At 47.9% G+C, this 21099-nt stretch overlaps 1 protein-coding gene across 2 annotated transcripts in view; it reads right to left on the bottom strand.

Moving 5' to 3' along the window:
* Positions 1 to 21099, bottom strand: part of LOC137312342 (tripartite motif-containing protein 2-like) — a 116756-nt gene that overhangs the window by 82696 nt on the left and 12961 nt on the right. For both annotated transcript variants that reach the window (XM_067978914.1, XM_067978915.1), the window contains exon 4: positions 5641 to 6364. In XM_067978914.1, coding sequence (XP_067835015.1) covers positions 5641 to 6364 — 724 coding nt within the window. The remainder of the gene's footprint in view (positions 1 to 5640; positions 6365 to 21099) is intronic.

The following is a 21099-nucleotide window of genomic DNA, read 5'->3' as shown; positions in this document are numbered from 1 at the left end:
TCCTGCAGCAATGTCCTGGGGCTGAGATGATTGGCCTTCAACAACCACGACCATCTTCCTTTGTGCTAGGTATGACTCCAGCCACTGGAGAGTTTACCCCCTGATTCCCATTGACTTCAATTTTTTTAGGGCTCCTTGGTGTCTGTTGGCAGGCAAAGGGATGTCTGGTAAGTGGGAGGCTTTCAAAAGTGTGTTAACCAGGGTTCAGGGTAAGCACATTCCTTATAAAGTGAAGGGCAAGGCTGGTAGAAGTAGGGAACCTTGGATGACTCGGGAGATTGAGGCCCTAGTCAAAAAGAAGAAGGAGGCATATGACATGCATAGGCAGCTGGGATCAAGTGGATCCCTTGAAGAGTATAGAGATTGCCGGAGTAGAGTTAAGAGAGAAATCAGGAGGGCAAAAAGGGGACATGAGATTGCTTTGGCAGATAAGGCAAAGGAGAATCCAAAGAGCTTCTACAAATACATAAAGGGCAAAAGAGTAACGAGGGAGAGAGTAGGGCCTCTTAAGGATCAACAAGGTCATCTATGTGCGGAACCACAAGAGATGGGTGAGATCCTGAATGAATATTTCACATCGGTATTTACGGTTGAGAAAGGCATGGATGTTAGGGAACTTGGGGAAATAAATAGTGATGTCTTGAGGAGCGTACATATTACAGAGAGGGAGGTGCTGGAAGTCTTAACGCGCATCAAGGTAGATAAATCTCTGGGACCTGATGAAATGTATCCCAGGACGTTATGGGAGGTTAGGGAGGAAATTGCGGGTCCCCTAGCAGAGATATTTGAATCATCGACAGCTACAGGTGAGGTGCCTGAAGATTGGAGGGTAGCAAATGTTGTGCCTTTGTTTAAGAAGGGCGGCAGGGAAAAGCCTGGGAACTACAGACCAGTGAGCCTGACATCTGTATTGGGTAAGTTGTTTGAGGGTATTCTGAGGGACAGGATCTACGGGCATTTGGAGAGGCAGGGACTGATTAGGAACAGTCAGCATGGTTTTGTGAGAGGAAAATCATGTCTCACGAATTTGATTGAGGTTTTTGAAGGGGTAACCAAGAAGATAGATGAGGGCTGTGCAGTAGACGTGGTCTACATGGACTTTAGCAAAGCATTTGACAAGGTACCGCATGGTAGGTTGTTACATAAGGTTAAATCTCACGGGATCCATGGTGAGGTAGCCAATTGGATACAAAATTGGATTGACGACAGAAGACAGAGGGTGGTTGTAGAGGGTTGTTTTTCAAACTGGAGGCCTGTGTCCAGCGGTGTGCCTCAGGGATCGGTGCTGGGTCCGCTGTTATTTGTTATTTATATTAATGATTTGGATGAGAATTTAGGAGGCATGGTTAGTAAGTTTGCAGATGACACCAAGATTGGTGGCATTGTGGACAGTGAAGAAGGTTATCTAGGATTGCAACGGGATCTTGATAAATTGGGCCAGTGGGCCGATGAATGGCAGATGGAGTTTAATTTAGATAAATGTGAGGTGATGCATTTTGGTAGATCGAATCGGGCCAGGACCTACTCCGTTAATGGTAGGGCGTTGGGGAGAGTTATAGAACAAAGAGATCTAGGAGTACAGGTTCATAGCTCCTTGAAAGTGGAGTCACAGGTGGATAGGGTGGTGAAGAAGGCATTCGGCATGCTTGGTTTCATTGGTCAGAACATTGAATACAGGAGTTGGGATGTCTTGTTGAAGTTGTACAAGATATTAGTAAGGCCACACTTGGAATACTGTGTACAGTTCTGGTCACCCTATTATAGAAAGGATATTATTAAACTAGAAAGAGTGCAGAAAAGATTTACTAGGATGCTACCGGGACTTGATGGTTTGACTTATAGGGAGAGGTTGGATAGACTGAGACTTTTTTCCCTGGAGAGTAGGAGGTTAAGGGGTGATCTTATAGAAGTCTATAAAATAATGAGGGGCATAGATAAGGTAGATAGTCAAAATCTTTTCCCAAAGGTAGGGGAGTCTATAACGAGGGGGCACAGATTTAAGGTGAGAGGGGAGAGATACAAAAGGGTCCAGAGGGGCAATTTTTTCACTCAAAGGGTGGTGAGTGTCTGGAACGAGCTGCCAGAGGCAGTAGTAGAGGCGGGTACAATTTTGTCTTTTAAAAAGCATTTGGACAGTTACATGGGTAAGATGGGTATAGAGGGATATGGGCCAAGTGCAGGCAATTGGGACTAGCTTAGTGGTATAAACTGGGCGACATGGACATGTTGGGCCGAAGGGCCTGTTTCCATGTTGTAAACTTCTATGATTCTATGATTCAATGTCATACTCGGTCAAATGCTGCCTTGATGTCAAGGGCAGTCACTCTCACCTCACCTCTGGAATTCAGCTCTTTTGTCCATGTTTGGACCAAGGCTGTAATGAGGTCTGGAGCCGAGTGGTCCTGGCGGAACCCAAACTGAGCATCGGTGAGCAGGTTATTGGTGAGTAAGTGCCGCTTGATAGCACTGTTGACGACACCTTCCATCTCTTTGCTGATGATTGAGAGTAGACTGATGGGTCAGTAATTGGCCAGATTGGATTTGTCCTGCTTTTTGTGGACAGGACATACCTGGGCAATTTTCCACATTGTCGGGTAGATGCCAGTGTTGTAGCTGTACTGGAACAGCTTGGCTAGAGGCGCAGCTAGTTCTGGAGCACAAGACTTCAGCACTACAGCTGGGATGTTGTCGGGGCCCATAGCCTTTGTTGTATCCAGTCCACTCAGCCAAAGGCAGGTATATGGAGTTAGATCACAGATCAGCCATGATCTTATCAAATAGCCGAGCAGGCATGAGGGGCTGAATGGCCTACTCCTGTTCCTATGTTCCTATGTTTCTTGATATCACGTGGAGTGAATCGAATTGGCTGAAGACTGGCTTCTGTGATGGTGGGGATATCGGGAGGAGGCCGAGATGGATCATCCACTCGGCACTTCCGGCTGAAGATGGTTTGCTTTCAGTGACTCATGTACAAGGACACCCAGGTCCCTTTGAACATTTCCCAATCTCTCACCATTTAAAAAATACTCTGCGTTTCTGTTTTTCCTACCAAAGTGGATAACTTCACATTTTTCCACATTATATTCCATCTGCCATGTATTTGCCCACTCACTCAACTTGTCTAAATCGCCTTGAAGCCTCTTTGCATCCTCCTCATAACTCACATTCCCACCTAGTTTTGTGTCATCAGCAAACTTGGAAATATTACATTCAGTTCCCTCATCCAAATCATTGATATATATTGTGAATAGCTGGGGCCCAAGCACTGATCCCTGCGGTACCCCACTAGTCACCGCCTGCCACCCCGAGAAAGACCCGTTTATTCCCACTCTCTGTTTTCTGTCTGTTAACCAATTCTCAATCCATGCCAGTATATTCCCCCCAATCCCATGTGCTCTAACTTTGTTCACCAACCTCCTGTGTGGGACCTTATTGAAAGCCTTCTGAAAATCCACATACACCACATCCACTGGTTCCCCCTTATCTATTCTACTAATTACATCCTCAAAGAACTCCAGTAGGTTTGTCAAACATGATATCCCTTTCATAAATCCATGTTGACTCTGCCAAATCCTATACATGAGGGATAAATATTGGCCAGGACACCGGGGAGAATTTCTCAAGACAATAATCCAGGTCAAAATGAATTGTCAGTGGGAAAAGTCTGGGCCAATAAAGGAAAATCGTGTTTGACTAACTTGATTGAGTTCTTTGATGAAGTAACGGAGAGGGTTGATGAGGGGAGTGCGGTTGATGTTGTGTATATGGACTTTCAAAAGGAATTTGATAAAGTGCCACGTAATAGACTTGTTAACAAAATTAAAGCCCATGGGATTAAAGGGACAGTGGCAGTGTGGATATAAAATTGTCTAAAGGACAGAAAGCGGAGAGTAGTGGTGAACGGTTGTTTTTCAGACTGGAGGGAAGTTTACAGTGGTGTTCCCCAGGGGTCAGTATTAGGACCACTGCTCTTTTTGATGTATATTAATGTCCTGGACTTGGGTATAGAGGGTATAATTTCAAAGTTCGCAGATGACACAAAACTCAGAAATGTAGCTTCTTATCTCAGCCGTGTTTTTGTGTCGAGGTACAGACCCATATCTGGGATCATTACATGCTCTTTAATGTGGAGTACGCGTAAAACTCACAGGGGAGCCAGTGTGGAGCTGCCCATCCCTGGGAGATGAGGGGCCTCCGACTGACACCGAGGTACCAGGTCAGACGCACCCCTCGGGAGCACAGTCAGGGTGAGGAGTCCTGTCCAGGTGGAGTTTGATCAATCGCTGTAACCAATGGCCACTCGCGCTCCCCTGGTAACATGAAGCCGAGACCTGGCGCAGGAACCAGTACCAATGCCCCGCGGCCGGATCTCCCCCGCGGCCGGATCTCTCCCGCTACTTGATCCTGCTACGGATCCCCCGTTACCCGACCCCCCCCGTTACCCGACCCCCCGTTACCCGACCCCCCCCGTTACCCGACCCCCCGTTACCCGACCCCCCCGTTACCCGACCCCCCCGTTACCCGACCCCCCCGTTACCCGACCCCCCCCGTTACCCGACCCCCCCCGTTACCCGACCCCCCGTTACCCGACCCCCCCGTTACCCGACCCCCCCGTTACCCGACCCCCCGTTACCCGACCCCCCCGTTACCCGACCCCCCCGTTACCCGACCCCCCCGTTACCCGACCCCCCCGTTACCCGACCCCCCCGTTACCCGATCCCCCCGTTACCCGACCCCCCGTTACCCGATCCCCCCGTTACCCGACCCCCCCCGTTACCCGACCCCCCCCGTTACCCGACCCCCCGTTACCCGACCCCCCGTTACCCGACCCCCCGTTACCCGACCCCCCGTTACCCGACCCCCCGTTACCCGACCCCCCCGTTACCCGACCCCCCGTTACCCGACCCCCCCGTTACCCGACCCCCCGTTACCCGACCCCCCCCGTTACCCGACCCCCCCCGTTACCCGACCCCCCGTTACCCGACCCCCCGTTACCCGACCCCCCCGTTACCCGACCCCCCGTTACCCGACCCCCCCGTTACCCGACCCCCCGTTACCCGACCCCCCCGTTACCCGACCCCCCGTTACCCGACCCCCCCGTTACCCGACCCCCCCGTTACCCGACCCCCCCCGTTACCCGACCCCCCCGTTACCCGACCCCCCCCGTTACCCGATCCCCCCGTTACCCGATCCCCCCGTTACCCGACCCCCCCCGTTACCCGACCCCCCGTTACCCGACCCCCCGTTACCCGACCCCCCCGTTACCCGACCCCCCGTTACCCGACCCCCCGTTACCCGACCCCCCGTTACCCGACCCCCCCGTTACCCGATCCCCCCGTTACCCGACCCCCCCCGTTACCCGACCCCCCGTTACCCGACCCCCCGTTACCCGACCCCCCCGTTACCCGACCCCCCGTTACCCGACCCCCCCCGTTACCCGACCCCCCCGTTACCCGACCCCCCCCGTTACCCGACCCCCCGTTACCCGACCCCCCGTTACCCGACCCCCCCCGTTACCCGACCCCCCCCCGTTACCCGACCCCCCGTTACCCGATCCCCCCGTTACCCGACCCCCCCCGTTACCCGACCCCCCACCCCGGCGGCATGGCCTGAGCTGACGGTGTTGCGGCCCTGACTCACCGACCCGGAAGATCAGCTCGTCCTCGATGGGGTTGTCCTTCTTCTTGCCCGTGCCGTACATACTGGAGGGCCGTCGGACAGCCTTCTGCCTGATGTGGCCGCTGCTCGGAGACTTGACCCTGCGCTTGATGTCGTCGGGGGAGTGGGTGATGTCCGAGGGTTTGACCGCTCTGACCCGGTAAGGGCTGCCCTTGACTGGCTGGTCGTACAGAGTTACAGACAGCGTGAAGTCGCCCTCAGACTTCAGCGTGTAGAGCAGCTCGTATGTCCCGTTCTTGTTATCCACAATCTCACCCTCCCCAAAGCTCCCGTCCGGAGCCGTTATCTCCGCCCGCAGGATGGCGTTCCCGGTTTTCACCAGTTCCCCGTCTTTATCCTTGGTGGTTATGGTAACGGTGGTCTGTTGGCCAACCAGAGCATGCCGCAGACCCTCCCCCGTGGCCACAGTCTGGTGGGCAATGGCACAGGTGGTGATCAGAACCCCAAGGTTCTGGATGGATTTCTTCAACCCGTCTCTCTCCACCATGTAGTCCAGGTGGTCATTCTCCTGCGGCTGGAGAGGGAAGTCCTGGCTGGCCAATTCCTTCAGGGTCTCGCTCATCTGCTTCTTCACCAGCAGTACCTCGGTCTCGGTGCCCTGGCTCAGCGACTGCTCCGTGAACTCCTGGCTGCTCCGGATATTCTCCTGACCCTGGAGCAAGCATTCCAACTGAGACTGAAGGACCTGGGGGAGGGGGAATAAATAACCATCATTAGCTTCCGAGAAACAGGTGGGCCGAGGAGGTCCAGACGGACAGGGGTCCAGACGGACAGGGGTCCAGACTGACAGGGGTCCAGACTGACAGGGGTCCAGACTGACAGGGGTCCAGACTGACAGGGGTCCAGACTGTCCAGGCTGACAGGGGTCCAGGCTGACAGGGGTCCAGGCTGACAGGGGTCCAGGCTGACAGGGGTCCAGGCTGACAGGGGTCCAGGCTGACAGGGGTCCAGGCTGACAGGGGTCCAGGCTGACAGGGGTCCAGACTGTCCAGACTGACAGGGGTCCAGACTGACAGGGGTCATGTCAGTTACTCCTGACCTGGGGGTCCCTGCTTTTACTCCGTGCCTTGTGCTGAGTCGGTCAGAGGGCAGAACGGGGTTAGAATCGGCTCAGAACCCCACGGGCAGGGGGGAGGGTAATAAATCATCACCCATATGTATGTTTCCATCCCCGGCCTCCTACTTGACCCTGAGATGAGCTTCTGACCCCAGATTCTCTCCATCACCAAGACCGCTGACTCCAACCATCGTAACATCGCCCGTCTCCGCCCCCAAAACCCCCAGGGTGAGGGGAATTAACCAAACTCTCACCCCCAAAACCCCCAGGGTGAGGGGAATTAACCAAACTCTCACCCCCAAAACCCCCAGGGTGAGGGGAATTAACCAAACTCTCACCCCCAAAACCCCCAGGGTGAGGGGAATTAACCAAACTCTCACCCCCAAAACCCCCAGGGTGAGGGGCGTTAGCCCCACTCTCACCCCCAAAACCCCCAGGGTGAGGGGCGTTAGCCCCACTCTCACCCCCAAAACCCCCAGGGTGAGGGGAATTAACCAAACTCTAACCCCCAAAACCTCCAGGGTGAGGGGAATTAACCAAACTCTCACCCCCCAATACCCCCAGGGTGAGGGGAATTAACCAAACTCTCACTCCCCAATACCCCCAGGGTGAGGGAAATTAACCAAACTCTCACTCCCCAATACCCCCAGGGTGAGGGGAATTAACCAAACTCTCACTCCCCAATACCCCCAGGGTGAGGGGAATTAACCAAACTCTCACTCCCCAATATCCCCAGGGTGAGGGGCGTCAGCCCCACTCTCACTCCCCAATATCCCCAGGGTGAGGGGCGTTAGCCCCACTCTCACTCCCCAATATCCCCAGGGTGAGGGGCGTTAGCCCCACTCTCACTCCCCTCAATCATTAATCCAGCAGAACAGAGATGCGTTTTTGCAGAGAGGTAATTAGACATTGAGATAAAAGAGAGCGAGAGAGACTGGGGGAGAGAGAGAGGCAGAGGCAGGGAGAGAGACAGGGAGACAGGGACAGAACTACATAGAGTGCACAGCACAGAAACAGGCCATTCGGCCCATCAGGTCCATGCTGGTGTTTATGCTCTACATGAGCCTCCTCCCTGCCCTTTTCATCTCACCATAGGGCAAAAGAGTAACTAGGGAGAGAGTAGGGCCTCTTAAGGATCAACAAGGTCATCTATGTGCGGAACCACAAGAAATGGGTGAGATCCTGAATGAATATTTCACATCGGTATTTACGGTTGAGAAAGGCATGGATGTTAGGGAACTTGGGGAAATAAATAGTGATGTCTTGAGGAGTGTACATATTACAGAGAGGGAGGTGCTGGAAGTCTTAACGCGCATCAAGGTAGATAAATCTCCGGGACCTGATGAAATGTATCCCAGGACGTTATGGGAGGTTAGGGAGGAAATTGCGGGTCCCCTAGCAGAGATATTTGAATCATCGACAGCTACAGGTGAGGTGCCTGAAGATTGGAGGGTAGCAAATGTTGTGCCTTTGTTTAAGAAGGGCGGCAGGGAAAAGCCTGGGAACTACAGACCGGTGAGCCTGACATCTGTAGTGGGTAAGTTGTTAGAGGGTATTCTGAGAGACAGGATCTACAGGCATTTGGAGAGGCAGGGACTGATTAGGAACAGTCAGCATGGTTTTGTGAGGGGAAAATCATGTCTCACGAATTTGATTGAGTTTTTTGAAGGGGTAACCAAGAAGATAGATGAGGGCTGTGCAGTAGACGTGGTCTACATGGACTTCAGCAAAGCCTTTGACAAGGTACCGCATGGTAGGTTGTTACATAAGGTTAAATCTCACGGGATCCAAGGTGAGGTAGCCAATTGGATACAAAATTGGCTTGACGACAGAAGACAGAGGGTGGTTGTAGAGGGTTGTTTTTCAAACTGGAGGCCTGTGTCCAGCGGTGTGCCTCAGGGATCGGTGCTGGGTCCGCTGTTATTTGTTATTTATATTAATGATTTGGATGAGAATTTAGGAGGCATGGTTAGTAAATTTGCAGATGACACCAAGATTGGTGGCATTGTGGACAGTGAAGAAGGTTATCTAGGATTGCAACGGGATCTTGATAAATTTGGCCAGTGGGCCGATGAATGGCAGATGGAGTTTAATTTAGATAAATGTGAGGTGATGCATTTTGGTAGATCGAATCAGGCCAGGACCTACTCCGTTAATGGTAGGGCGTTGGGGAGAGTTATAGAACAAAGAGATCTCGGAGTACAGGTTCATAGCTCCTTGAAAGTGGAGTCACAGGTGGATAGGGTGGTGAAGAAGGCATTCAGCATGCTTGGTTTCATTGGTCAGAACATTGAATACAGGAGTTGGGATGTCTTGTTGAAGTTGTACAAGACATTAGTAAGACCACACTTGGAATACTGTGTACAGTTCTGGTCACCCTATTATAGAAAGGATATTATTAAACTAGAAAGAGTGCAGAAAAGATTTACTAGGATGCTACCGGGACTTGATGGTTTGACTTATAGGGAGAGGTTAGACAGACTGGGACTTTTTTCCCTGGAGAGTAGGAGGTTAAGGGGTGATCTTATAGAAGTCTATAAAATAATGAGGGGCATAGATAAGGTCGATAGTCAAAATCTTTTCCCAAAGGTAGGGGAGTCTATAACGAGGGGACATAGATTTAAGGTGAGAGGGGAGAGATACAAAAGGGTCCAGAGGGGCAATTTTTTCACTCAAAGGCTGGTGAGTGTCTGGAACGAGCTGCCAGAGGCAGTAGTAGAGGCGGGTACAATTTTGTCTTTTAAAAAGCATTTGGACAGTTACATGGGTAAGATGGGTATAGAGGGATATGGGCCAAGTGCAGGCAATTGGGACTAGCTTAGTGGTATAAACTGGGCGACATGGACATGTTGGGCCGAAGGGCCTGTTTCCATGTTGTAACTTCTATGATTCTATGATTCTATATCCTTCTATTCCTTTCTCCCTCATGTGTTTATCGAGCTTCCCCATAAATATATCGACACTATTCACCTCAACTACTCCTTGTGGGAGTGAGTTCCACATTCTCACCACTCTCTGGGTAAAGAAGTTTCTCCTGAATTCCCGATTGGATTTATTAGTTACTATCTTATATTTATGGTCCCTAGTTCTGGTCTCCCCCACAAGTGGAAACATCTTCTCCATGTCTACCCTATCAAACCCTTTCATTATTTTAAAGACCTCGATCAGGTCACCCCTCAGCCTTCTCTTTTCTGCAGAAAAGACCCCCAGCCTGTTCAGCCTTTCCTGATAATTATATCCTCTCAGTTCTGGTATCATCCTTGTGAATCTTTTTTGCACCTTCTCCAATGCCTCTATATCCTTTCTATAATATGGAGACCAGAACTGTTCACAATACTCCAAGTGTGGTCTAGCCAAGGTTCTATACAAGTTTAACATAACTTCTCTGCTTTTCAATTCTATCCCTCCAGAAATTAGCCCCAGTGCTTGATTTGCTTTTTTTATGGCCTTATTAACCTGCGTCACTACTGTTAGTGATTTGTGTATCTGTACCCCCAGATCCCTCTGCTCCTCTATCCCGTTTAGACTCTTATTATTCAAGCAGTATGTTTTCTTTCTATTCGTTCATGGGATGTGGGCGTCGCTGGCGAGGCCGGCATTTATTACCCATCCCTAATTGCCCTTGAGAAGGTGGTGGTGAGCCGCCTTCTTGAACCGCTGCAGTCCGTGTGGTGACGGTTCTCCCACAGTGCTGTTAGGAAGGGAGTTCCAGGATTTTGACTCCTTATTCCTCCTACCAAATTGTACCACCTCACACTTCTCTATATTGAAATTCATTTGCCAATTACACGCTCATTCTGCAAGTTTATTAATGTCTTCCTGTATTTTGTCACAGTCTCCTCAGTATTAACTACACCCCCCAATTTGGTGTCGGCAAATTTTGAAATTGTGCTTCCGATTCCAGAGTCGAAATCGTTGATGTAAATTGTGACCAACAGTGGTCCCAGCACCGATCCCTGGGGAACACCACTTCCCACCTTTCGCCAGTCTGAGTGCATTGGAACGTGGGAACAGGAGGAGGCCATTCAGCCCCTCGAGCCTGTACCGCCATTCAATTAGATCATGACTGATCTGTATTTTAATCCCATTTACACGACTTTGCTCCCGATCCCTCGATCCCCTCACCCAACAAAAATCTGTCAATCACAGTTTTGAAAGCTCCAATTGACCCCCAGCCTCAACAGCTTTTTGGGGGGAGAGAGTTCCAGATTTCCACTCCCCTTTGTGTGAAGAAGTGCTTCCTGACATCACCCCGAACGGCCTGGCTCTAATTTTAAGGTTCTGCCCCCTTGTTCTGGACTCCCCCCACCAGAGGAAATAGTTTCTCTCTATCGACCCTATCAAATCCTTTAATCACCTTAAACACCTCAATTAGATCACCCCTTAATCTTCTAAACTCGAGGGAATACAGGCCCAGTCTCTGCAACCTGTCCTCGTAATTTAACCCTTTTAGCCCCGGTATCATTGTGGTGAATCTGCTCCCCCTCCAAGACCAATATCTCCTTCCTGAGGGGCGGGGCCCAGAACTGAACCCAGTCTCCAGACTCTGACCCAAAGCTCTGAACAACTGGATCATCACCTTCCTCCCCTTTGTATCCCAGCCCCTCGAGATAAAGGCCAACATTCCATCAGCCTTTTGAATTATTTTTTGTACCTGTCCACTGGCTTTTAGTGATTTCTGTACTTGGACTCCTGAAATCTCTCTGCTCCTCCACAGTCCCTAATCTCTCGCTATTTAGAAAATACTCTGATTTGTCTTTCTTAGGTCCAAAGTAGATGACCTCACACTTTCCCACATTGAATTGAATCACAGTATCACCGTATCTGAACACACAAAGCATTCGTAATAAGGTAGACAAATTAACAGCACAAATAGATGTAAACGGATACGATATAATTGCGATTACGGAGACACGGCCTCAGGGTGACCAAGGCTGGGAGCTGAATATCCAAGGGTATTCGATATTTAGGAAGGACAGGCAAAAGGAAAAGGAGGTGGGGTGGCGTTGTTAGTAAAGGATGAAATCAGAGCAACAGTGAGAAATACTCTCCACTTGCCTGGATGAGTGCAGCTCCAACAACACTCAAGTTCGACACCATCCAGGACAAAGCAGCCCGCTTGATTGGCACCCCATCCACCACCCTAAACATTCACTCCCTTCACCACCGGCGCACTGTGGCTGCAGTGTGCACCATCCACAGGATGCACTGCAGTAACTCGCCAAGGCTTCTTCGACAGCACCTCCCAAACCTGCGACCTCTACCACCTAGAAGGACAAGAGCAGCAGGCACATGGGAACAACACCACCTGCACGTTCCCCTCCAAGTCACACACCATCCCGACTTGGAAATATATCGCCGTTCCTTCATCATCGCTGGGTCAAAATCCTGGAACTCCCTTCCTAACAGCACTGTGGGAGAACCTTCACCACACGGACTGCAGCGGTTCAAGAAGGCGGCTCACCACCACCTTCTCGAGGGCAATTAGGGATGGGCAATAAATGCCGGCCTCACCAGCGACGCCCACATCCCGTGAACGAATAAAAAAAAAGGATATTGGCTCAGAAAATCAAGATGTAGAATCAGTCTGGGTGGAGTTAAGAAAAACCAAGGGGCAGAAAACACTGGTGGGAGTTGTCTATAGGCCTCCAAACAGTAGTGGTAATGTAGGGGATGGGATCAAACAGGAAATTAGAGATGCATGTGACAAGGGTACTACAGTAATCATGGGTGACTTTAATCTACATATAGACTGGCCAAACCAAATCAACAATAATACTGTGGAGGACGAATTCCTGGAGTGTGTACAAGATGGTTGTTTGGACCAGTTCGTTGAAGAGTCAACCAGGAAACAGGCGATCCTAGATTGGGTATTGTGCAATGAGAAGGGGTTAATTAATAATCTTGTTGTGCGGGGTCCTTTAGGGAAGAGTGACCATAACATGATAGAATTCTTCATTAAGATGGAAAGTGAAGTAGTTCAATCTGAAACTAAGGTCCTAAATCTAAACAAAGGAAACTACGAAGGTATGAGGAGTGAGTTGGCTATGATAGATTGGGAAGCTTCATTAAAAGGCATGACGGTGGATAGGCAATGGCTAACATTTAAGGAACAAATGCGTGAATTGCAACAATTATACATTCCTTTCTGGCGCAAAAACACAAAAGGAAAAGCGGCCCAACCATGGCTAACAAAAGAAACTAAGGATAGTATTAGATACAAAGAGGAGTCATATAAAGTTCCCAGAAAAAGTAGCAAGCCTGAGGATTGGGAGCAGTTTAGAATTCAGCAAAAAAGGACCAAGAGATTGATTAAGAGGGAAAAATAGAGGATGAGAGTAAACTTGCAAGGAACATAAAAGTGGACTGTAAAAGCTTCTACAAGTGTGTAAAAAGAAAAAGATTAGTGAAGACAAATGTAGGTCCCTTACAGTCAGAAACGGGAGAATTTATAATGGGGAACAGGGAAATGGCAGAGCAATTAAACAAATACTTTGGTTCTGTCTCCACGGAAGAGGACACAAATAACTTCCCAGAAATGCTAGGGAACCAAGGGTCAAGTGAGAGGGAGGAATTAAAGGAAATTAGTATTAGTAAAAAAATAGTGCTGGAGAAATTAATGGGACAGAAAGCCGATAAATCCCCAGGCCCTGATAATCTGCATAGAACCATAGAACCATAGAACCATAGAAAAGATACAGCACAGGAGGGGGCCATTCGGCCCATCGTGTCCGCGCCGGCTTGAAGAACAACCAGGTGCCCATTCTAATCCCACCTTCCAGCACTCGGTCTGTAGCCCTGCAGCTTACAGCACTTTAGGTGCAGGTCCAGGTACTTTTTAAAAAGAGTTGAGGGTCCCTGCCTCTACCACCAATTCGGGCAGCGAATTCCATACACCCATCATCCTCTGGGTAAAAAAGTTTTTCCTCATGTCCCCTCTAATCCTTCCGCCAATCAGCTTAAATCTATGTCCTCTAGTTCTTAAACTCTCCGCTAGGGGAAACAGGTACTTCCTGTCTACTCTATCTGGGCCCCTCATAATTTTGTACACCTCAATCAAGTCTCCCCTCAGCCTCCTCTGCTCCAAGGAAAACAATCCCAGCCTATCCAATCGCTCCTCGTAGCTGCAATTTTCAAGCCCTGGCAACATTCTTGTAAATCTTCTCTGCACTCTCTCCAGAGCAATTACGTCCTTCCTGTAATGTGGTGACCAGAACTGCGCACAATACTCCAGCTGTTGCCTTACCAGCGTTTTATACAGTTCCATCATTACATTCCTGCTTTTGTATTCTATGCCTCGGCTAATAATGGAGAGCATTCCGTATGCCTTCTTCACAACCTTATCTACCTGTACTGTCACCTTCAGGGACTTGTGCACATGCACTCCAAGGTCTCTCACTTCCTCTACCCCTCTCAATATATTCCCATTTACTGCGTATTCCCTTTTACTGTTTGCCCTCCCGAAGTGCATTACCTCACACTTCTCCGGGTTGAACTCCATTTGCCACTTTTCCGCCCACTCCACCAACCCATTGATATCTTCTTGGAGTCTGCAGCTATCCTCTTCACTATCAACTACTCGGTCAATTTTTGTGTCATCTGCAAATTTGCCAATCATGCCCCCGACATTCAAGTCCAAATCATTAATATATACCACAAACAGCAAGGGACCAAACACTGAGCCCTGTGGCACACCACTGGAAACGGATTTCCATTCACAAAGACATCCATCGACTTTTACCCTTTGTTTCCTGTTACTGAACCAATTTTGGATCCAATTCGCCACATTTCCCTGTATCCCATGGGCTTTTACCTTTCTGACCAGTCTGCCATGTGGGACCTTGTCAAATGCCTTACTAAAATCCATGTAGACAACATCTACTACACTACCCTCATCAATCCTCCTTGTCACTTCCTCAAAGAATTCAATCAGATTTGTAAGGCATGACCTTCCCTGAACAAATCCATGCTGACTATCCCTGATTAAACCATGCCTTTCCAAGTGACACTTTATCCTATCTCTCAGTATTGATTCTAATAGTTTGCCCACCACCGAGGTAAGACTGACCGGCCTATAATTGTTCGGCCTTTCCCTCGTACCCTTTTTAAACAATGGTACTACGTTTGCAGTCTTCCAGTCCTCTGGTACCTCCCCTGTATCTAGTGAGGATTAGAAAATGATCCTCAGAGCACCCGCTATTTCCTCCCGGGCTTCCTTCAATAGCCCAGGAAACAATCCATCCGACCCTGGTGACTTATCAACTTTCAAGGATTTCAGGCCCTCTCGTACTTCCTCTCTCGTTATGTTTACCTTATCCAATATTTCACACCTCTCCTCTTTAACTACTACGTCCAGATCATCCCTTTCCTTTGTGAATACGGAGACAAAATATTCATTTAAAACCCCACCCACATCCTCTGCTTCTACACACAAGTTACCCTTATCATCCCTGATAGGTCCCACCTTTTCCTCAGCTATCCTCTTGCTCTTAATGTACTGATAAAACATCTTTCGGTTTTCTTTAATCTTACTAGCTAATATTTTTTCATGCCCTCTCTTTGCTTTCCTTATTTCCTTTTTTACGTCATTCCTGTACTTTCTATACTCCTCTAGGCTTTCTGCAGTATTTAGTTTTCTGTGACAGTCATAAGCTTTCTTTTTCTGCTTTATCTTGCCCCGTATACTTCTAGACAATCAGGGGGCTCTAAATTTGGCAGTGACACCCTTTTTCTTTGAGGGGATGTGTCTGCATTGTACCCATAGAATTTCACTTTTTAGTGCCTCCCACTGGCTTGCCACTGATTTCTCCTCAAGTAGTTGTGCCCAGTCCAACTGCCAGATCACCTCTTAGTTCTGTAAAATTTGCCTTCCCCCAATTTAAAACGTTTACTCCTGATTTAACTCTGTCCTTTTCCATAATAATGCTAAAACTAACTGAATTGTGGTCACTATCCCCAATATGGTCACCCACTGTCACTTCACCCACTTGCCCATCTTCATTTCCCAGGACGAAATCTAGAATTGCATCCCCTCTTGTTGAATCCCAGAGTACTAAAAGAGGTAGCCATGGAAATAGTGGATGCATTGGTGATCATCTTCCAAAATTCGATAGACTCTGGAACAGTTCCTGTAGATTGGAGGGTGGCAAATGTAACCCCATTATTTAAAAAAGGAGGGAGAGAGAAAACAGGGAACTACTGACCGGTTAGCCTAACATCAGTAGTGGGGAAAATGCTAGAGTCTATTATAAACAATGTGATAACAGGACACTTAGAAAATATCAGCGGGATTGGACAAAGTCAACATGGATTTATGAAAGGGAAATCATGTTTGACAAACCGATTGGAGTTTTTTGAGGATGTAACTGGTAGAATAGATAGGGGAGAACCAGTGGATGTGGTGTACTTGGATTTTCAGAAGGCCTTCGATAAATTCCCACACAAGAGGTTAGTGTGCAAAATTAAAGCACATGGGATTGGGGGGAATATACTGGCATGGATTGAAAATTGGTTAACAGACAGGGAACAGAGAGTAGGAATAAACGGGTCTCTCTCGGGGTGGCAGGCGGTGACTAGTGGGGTACCGCAGGGATCAGTGCTTGGGCCCCAGCTATTCACAATATATATCAATGATTTGGATGAGGGAACCAAACGTAATATTTCCAAGTTTGCTGACGACACAAAACTAGGTGGGATTGTGAGTTGTGGGGAGGATGCAAAGAGGCTTCAAGGCGATTTAGACAAGTTGAGTGAGTGGGCAAATACATGGCAGATGCAGTATAATGTGGATAAATGTGAAGTTATCCACTTTGGAAGGAAACACAGAAAGGCAGAGTATTATTTAAATGGTGATAGATTGGGGAATGTTGATGTGCAAAGGGACCTGGGTGTCCTTGTACACCAGTCACTGAAAGCAAACATGCAGGTGCAGCAAGCAGTTAGGAAGGCGAATGGTATGTTGGCCTTCATTGCAAGAGGATTTGAGTACAGGAGCAGGGATGTCTTACTGCAGTTATACAGGGCCTTGGTGAGACCACACCTGGAGTATTGTGTGCAGTTTTGGTCTCCTTATCTGAGGAAGGATGTCCTTGCCATAGAGGGAGTGCAACGAAGGTTCACCAGACTGATTCCTGGGATGGCAGGACTGACGTATGAGGAGAGATTGGGTCGACTCGGCCTGTATTCACTCGAGTTTAGAAGAATGAGAGGGGATCTCATTGAAACATATAAAATTCTGACAGGGCTAGACAGACTGGATGCAGGGAGGATGTTTCCCCTGGCTGGGGGGTCCAGAACGAGGGGTCACAGTCTCAGGATACGGGGTAGGACATTTCGGACTGAGATGAGGAGAAATTTCTTCACTCAGAGGGTGGTGAACCTGTGGAATTCTCTACCACAGAAGGCTGTGGAGGCCAAGTCACTGAATATATTTAAGAAGGAGCTAGATAGATTTCTAGACACAAAAGGCATCAAGGGGTATGGGGAGAGAGTGGGAATATGGTATTGAGATAGAGGATCAGCCAGGATCATAATGAATGGCGGAGCAGGATCGAAGGGCCGAATGGCCTATTCCTGCTTCTATTTTCTATGTTTCGACGTTTCTACAGTATGTTACAGCCCATCGTGTCTGTGCCGGCTCTTTGAAAGAGCTATCCAATTAGTCCCACTCCCTGCTCTTTCCCCAGAGCCCTGCACATTTTTCCCTTCAAGTATTTATCCAATTCCCTTTTGAAAGTTATTATTGAATCTGCTTTCACCGCCCTTTCAGGCAGCGTGTTCCAGATCAGAACAACTCGCTGCATAAAAAAAATGTTTCCTCATCTCCCCCTCTGGCTCTTTTGCCGATCACCTTAAATCTGTGTCCTCTGGTTACCAACCCTTCTGCCACTGGAAACAGTTTCTCCTTATTTACTCTATCAAAACCATTCATGATTTTGAACACCTCGATTAAATCTCCCCTTAACCTTCTCTGTTCCAAGGAGAACAATCCCAGCTTCTCCAGTCTCTCCACATAACTGAAGTCCCTCATCCCTGGAATCATTCTCGTAAATCTCTTCTGCACCCTCTCTAAGGCCTTCAAATCCTTCCTGAAGTGCGGTGCCCAGAACTGGACACAATACTCCAGCTCAGGCCTAACCCGTGTTTCATAGAAACATAGAGAATAGGAGCAAGAGTAGGCCATTCGGCCCTTCGGGCCTGCTCTGCCATTCAATAAGATCATGGCTGATCGTCTAACTCAGTACCCTGTTCCCGCTTTTTCCCCATATCCCTTGATTCCTTTAGCATTAAGAGATATATCTATCTCCTTCTTGAATACATCTAATGACTTGGCCTCCACTGCCTTCTGTGGTAGAGAATTCCACAGGTTCACCACCCTCTGAGTGAAGAAATTTCTCCTCATCTCGGTTCTAAATGGCATTCCCCGTATCCTGAGACTGTGACCCCTGGTTCTGGACTCCCCAGCCATCGGGAACATCCTCCCTGCATTTAGTCTGTCTAGTCCTGTTAGAATTTTATATGTTTTGATGAGATCACCTCTCATTCTTCTAAACTCAAGTCAATATAGGCCTAGTCGACCCAATCTCTCCTCATACGTCAGTCCTGCCATCCCGTGTTTTATAAAGGTTCAGCATAACTTCCTTGCTTTTGTACTCTATACCTCTAGCAACAAAGCCCAGGATTCCATTTGCTTTTTTAAAGTCTTCCCAACTTGTCCTGCCACCTTCAAAGATTTCTGTACCTACACCCCCAGGTCTCTCTGTTCCTGCACCCCCTTTAAAATTGTACTATTTAGTTTATTTTGCCTCTCCTCATTCTTCCTACCAAAATGCATCATTTCACACTTCTCTGTGTTAAATTTTATCTGCCGTGTGTCTGCCCATTTCACCAGTCTGTCCATGTCCTCCTGAAGTCTGTTACTATCCTCCACATTGTTTACTACATTTCCGAGTTTTGTGTCATCTGCAAACTTTGAAATTATACCCTCTATACCCAAGTCCAGGACATTAATATATATCAGAAAGAGCAGTGGCCCTAATACTGACCCCTGGGGAACACCACTATATACTTCCCTCCAGTCTGAAAAACAACCGTTCACCACTACTCTCTGCTTTCTGTCCCTTAGACAATTTTATATCCATGCTGCCACTGTCCCTTTAATCCCATGAGCTTTAATTTTGTTAACAAGTCTATTATGTGGTACTTTATCAAATGCCCCAGTTTTGCCCACTCAGTGAATCTCTCAATGTCCCTTTGCAACTTTCTGCTCCCATCTACACAACTTACTGTGTCACCTAACTTAGTGTCATCAGCAAACTTGGATATAAGGAACACAGGAATATAGGAACAGGAGTAGGCCATTCAGCCCCTCATGCCTGCTCCGCCATTTGATAAGATCATGGCTGATCTGTGATCTAACTCCATATACCTGCCTTTGGCCCATATCCCATAATACCTTTGGTTGCCAAAAAGCTATCAATCTCACATTTAAATTTAGCAATTGAGCTCGTATCAATTGCCGTTTGCGGAAGAGAGTTCCAAACTTCTACAACCCTTTGTGTGTAGAAATGTTTTCTAATCTCACTCCTGAAAGGCCTGGCTCTAATTTTTAGACTGTGCCCCCGACTCCTAGAATCCCCAACCAGTGGAAATAGTTTCTCTCTATCCACCCTATCCGTTCCCCTTAATATCTTATAAACTTCGATCAGATCACCCCTTAACCTTCGAAACTCCAGAGAATACAACCCCAATTTGTGTAATCTCTCCTCGTAACTTAACCCTTGAAGTCCGGGTATCATTCTAGTAAACCTACGCTGCACTCCCTCCAAGGCCAATATGTCCTTCCGAAGGTGCGGTGCCCAGAACTGCTCACAGTACTCCAGGTGCGGTCTAACCAGGGTTTTGTATAGCTGCAGCATAACTTCTGCCCCCTTGTACTCCAGTCCTCTAGATATAAAGGCCAGCATTCCATTAGCCTTATTGATTATTTTCTGCACCTGTTCATGACACTTCAATGATCTATGTTCCTGAACCCCTAAGTCCCTTTGGACATCCACTGTTTTTAACTTTTACCATTTCGAAAGTACCCTGTTCTATCCTTTTTTGATCCAAAGTGGATGACCTCACATTTGTCTACATTGAATTCCATTTGCCACAGTTTTGCCCATTCACCTAATCTATCAATATCGCTTTGTAATTTTATGTTTTCATCTACACTGCTTACAATGCCACCAATCTTTGTGTCATCGGCAAACAGACACGAGACTTTCTATGCCTTCATCTAAGTCGTTAATAAATATTGTGAATAATTGAGGCCCCAAGACAGATCCCTGCGGGACTCCACTAGTCACATCCTGCCAATGGGAGTACCTGCCCATTATCCCTACTCTCTGTCGCCTTTCGCTCAGCCAACTTCCTAACCAAGTCCGTACTTTTCCCTCGATTCCATGGGCTTCTATCTTAGCTAACAGTCTCTTATGTGGGACCTTATCAAAAGCCTTCTGGAAGTCCATATAAATAACATCCATTGACATTCCCCTGTCCATTTCTTTAGTCACCTCTTCAAAAAATTCAATCAGGTTTGTCAGGCACGACCTACCTTTCACACATCCATGCTGGCTCTCTCTGATTAACTGAAAATTCTCGAGGTGTTCAGTCACCCTATCCTTAATTATGGACTCCAGCATTTTCCCCACAACAGATGTTAGGCTAACTGGTCTATAATTCCCCGGTTTCCCTCTCTCTCCTTTCTGAAAAAGCGGAGTGACATGTGCAATTTTCCAATCTAGAGGAACAGTTCCTGAATCTAGAAAACTTTGAAAGATTATAGTTAGGGCATCTGCAATGTGCTCACCTACTTCCTTTAAAAACCCTGGGATGGAAACCATCTGGTCCTGGGGATTTGTCACTCTTTAGTGCTATTATTTTCTTCATTACTGTTGCTTTACTTATGTTAATTTTATCGAGTCCCTGTCCCCGATTCAATATTAGTTTTCTTGGGATTTCCGGCATGCTGTCCTCTTTTTCTACTGTAAATACTGACGCAAAGTAATTGTTCAACATGTCCGCCATTTCCCCATTGTCAATGACAATATCCCCACTTCCAGTTTTTAAGGGGCCAACACTGCTCCTGACCACCCTCTTTTTCCTCATATCACTATAAAAGTTCTTACTATTGGTTTTGGCTCTCGATTCCTTCATCTTGGTCATTTATAAATATAGTGAAAAGCTCAGGCCCCAGTACAGATCCCAGGGGGACCCCACTGGTCAATCCTGCCAATTTGAGTCCATACCCATTATCCCCACTCTCTGTCTCCTGCCTCCTAACCAATTCCCTATCCAAGCCAATAGGCTACCTCCAACTA

Source organism: Heptranchias perlo, unplaced genomic scaffold (genome assembly GCF_035084215.1).
Source record: "Heptranchias perlo isolate sHepPer1 unplaced genomic scaffold, sHepPer1.hap1 HAP1_SCAFFOLD_422, whole genome shotgun sequence".
NCBI lineage: Eukaryota > Metazoa > Chordata > Chondrichthyes > Hexanchiformes > Hexanchidae > Heptranchias > Heptranchias perlo.
The sequence above is the reverse complement of the archived record's forward strand: the minus strand, read 5'-3'. Positions and strand labels throughout refer to the sequence as shown.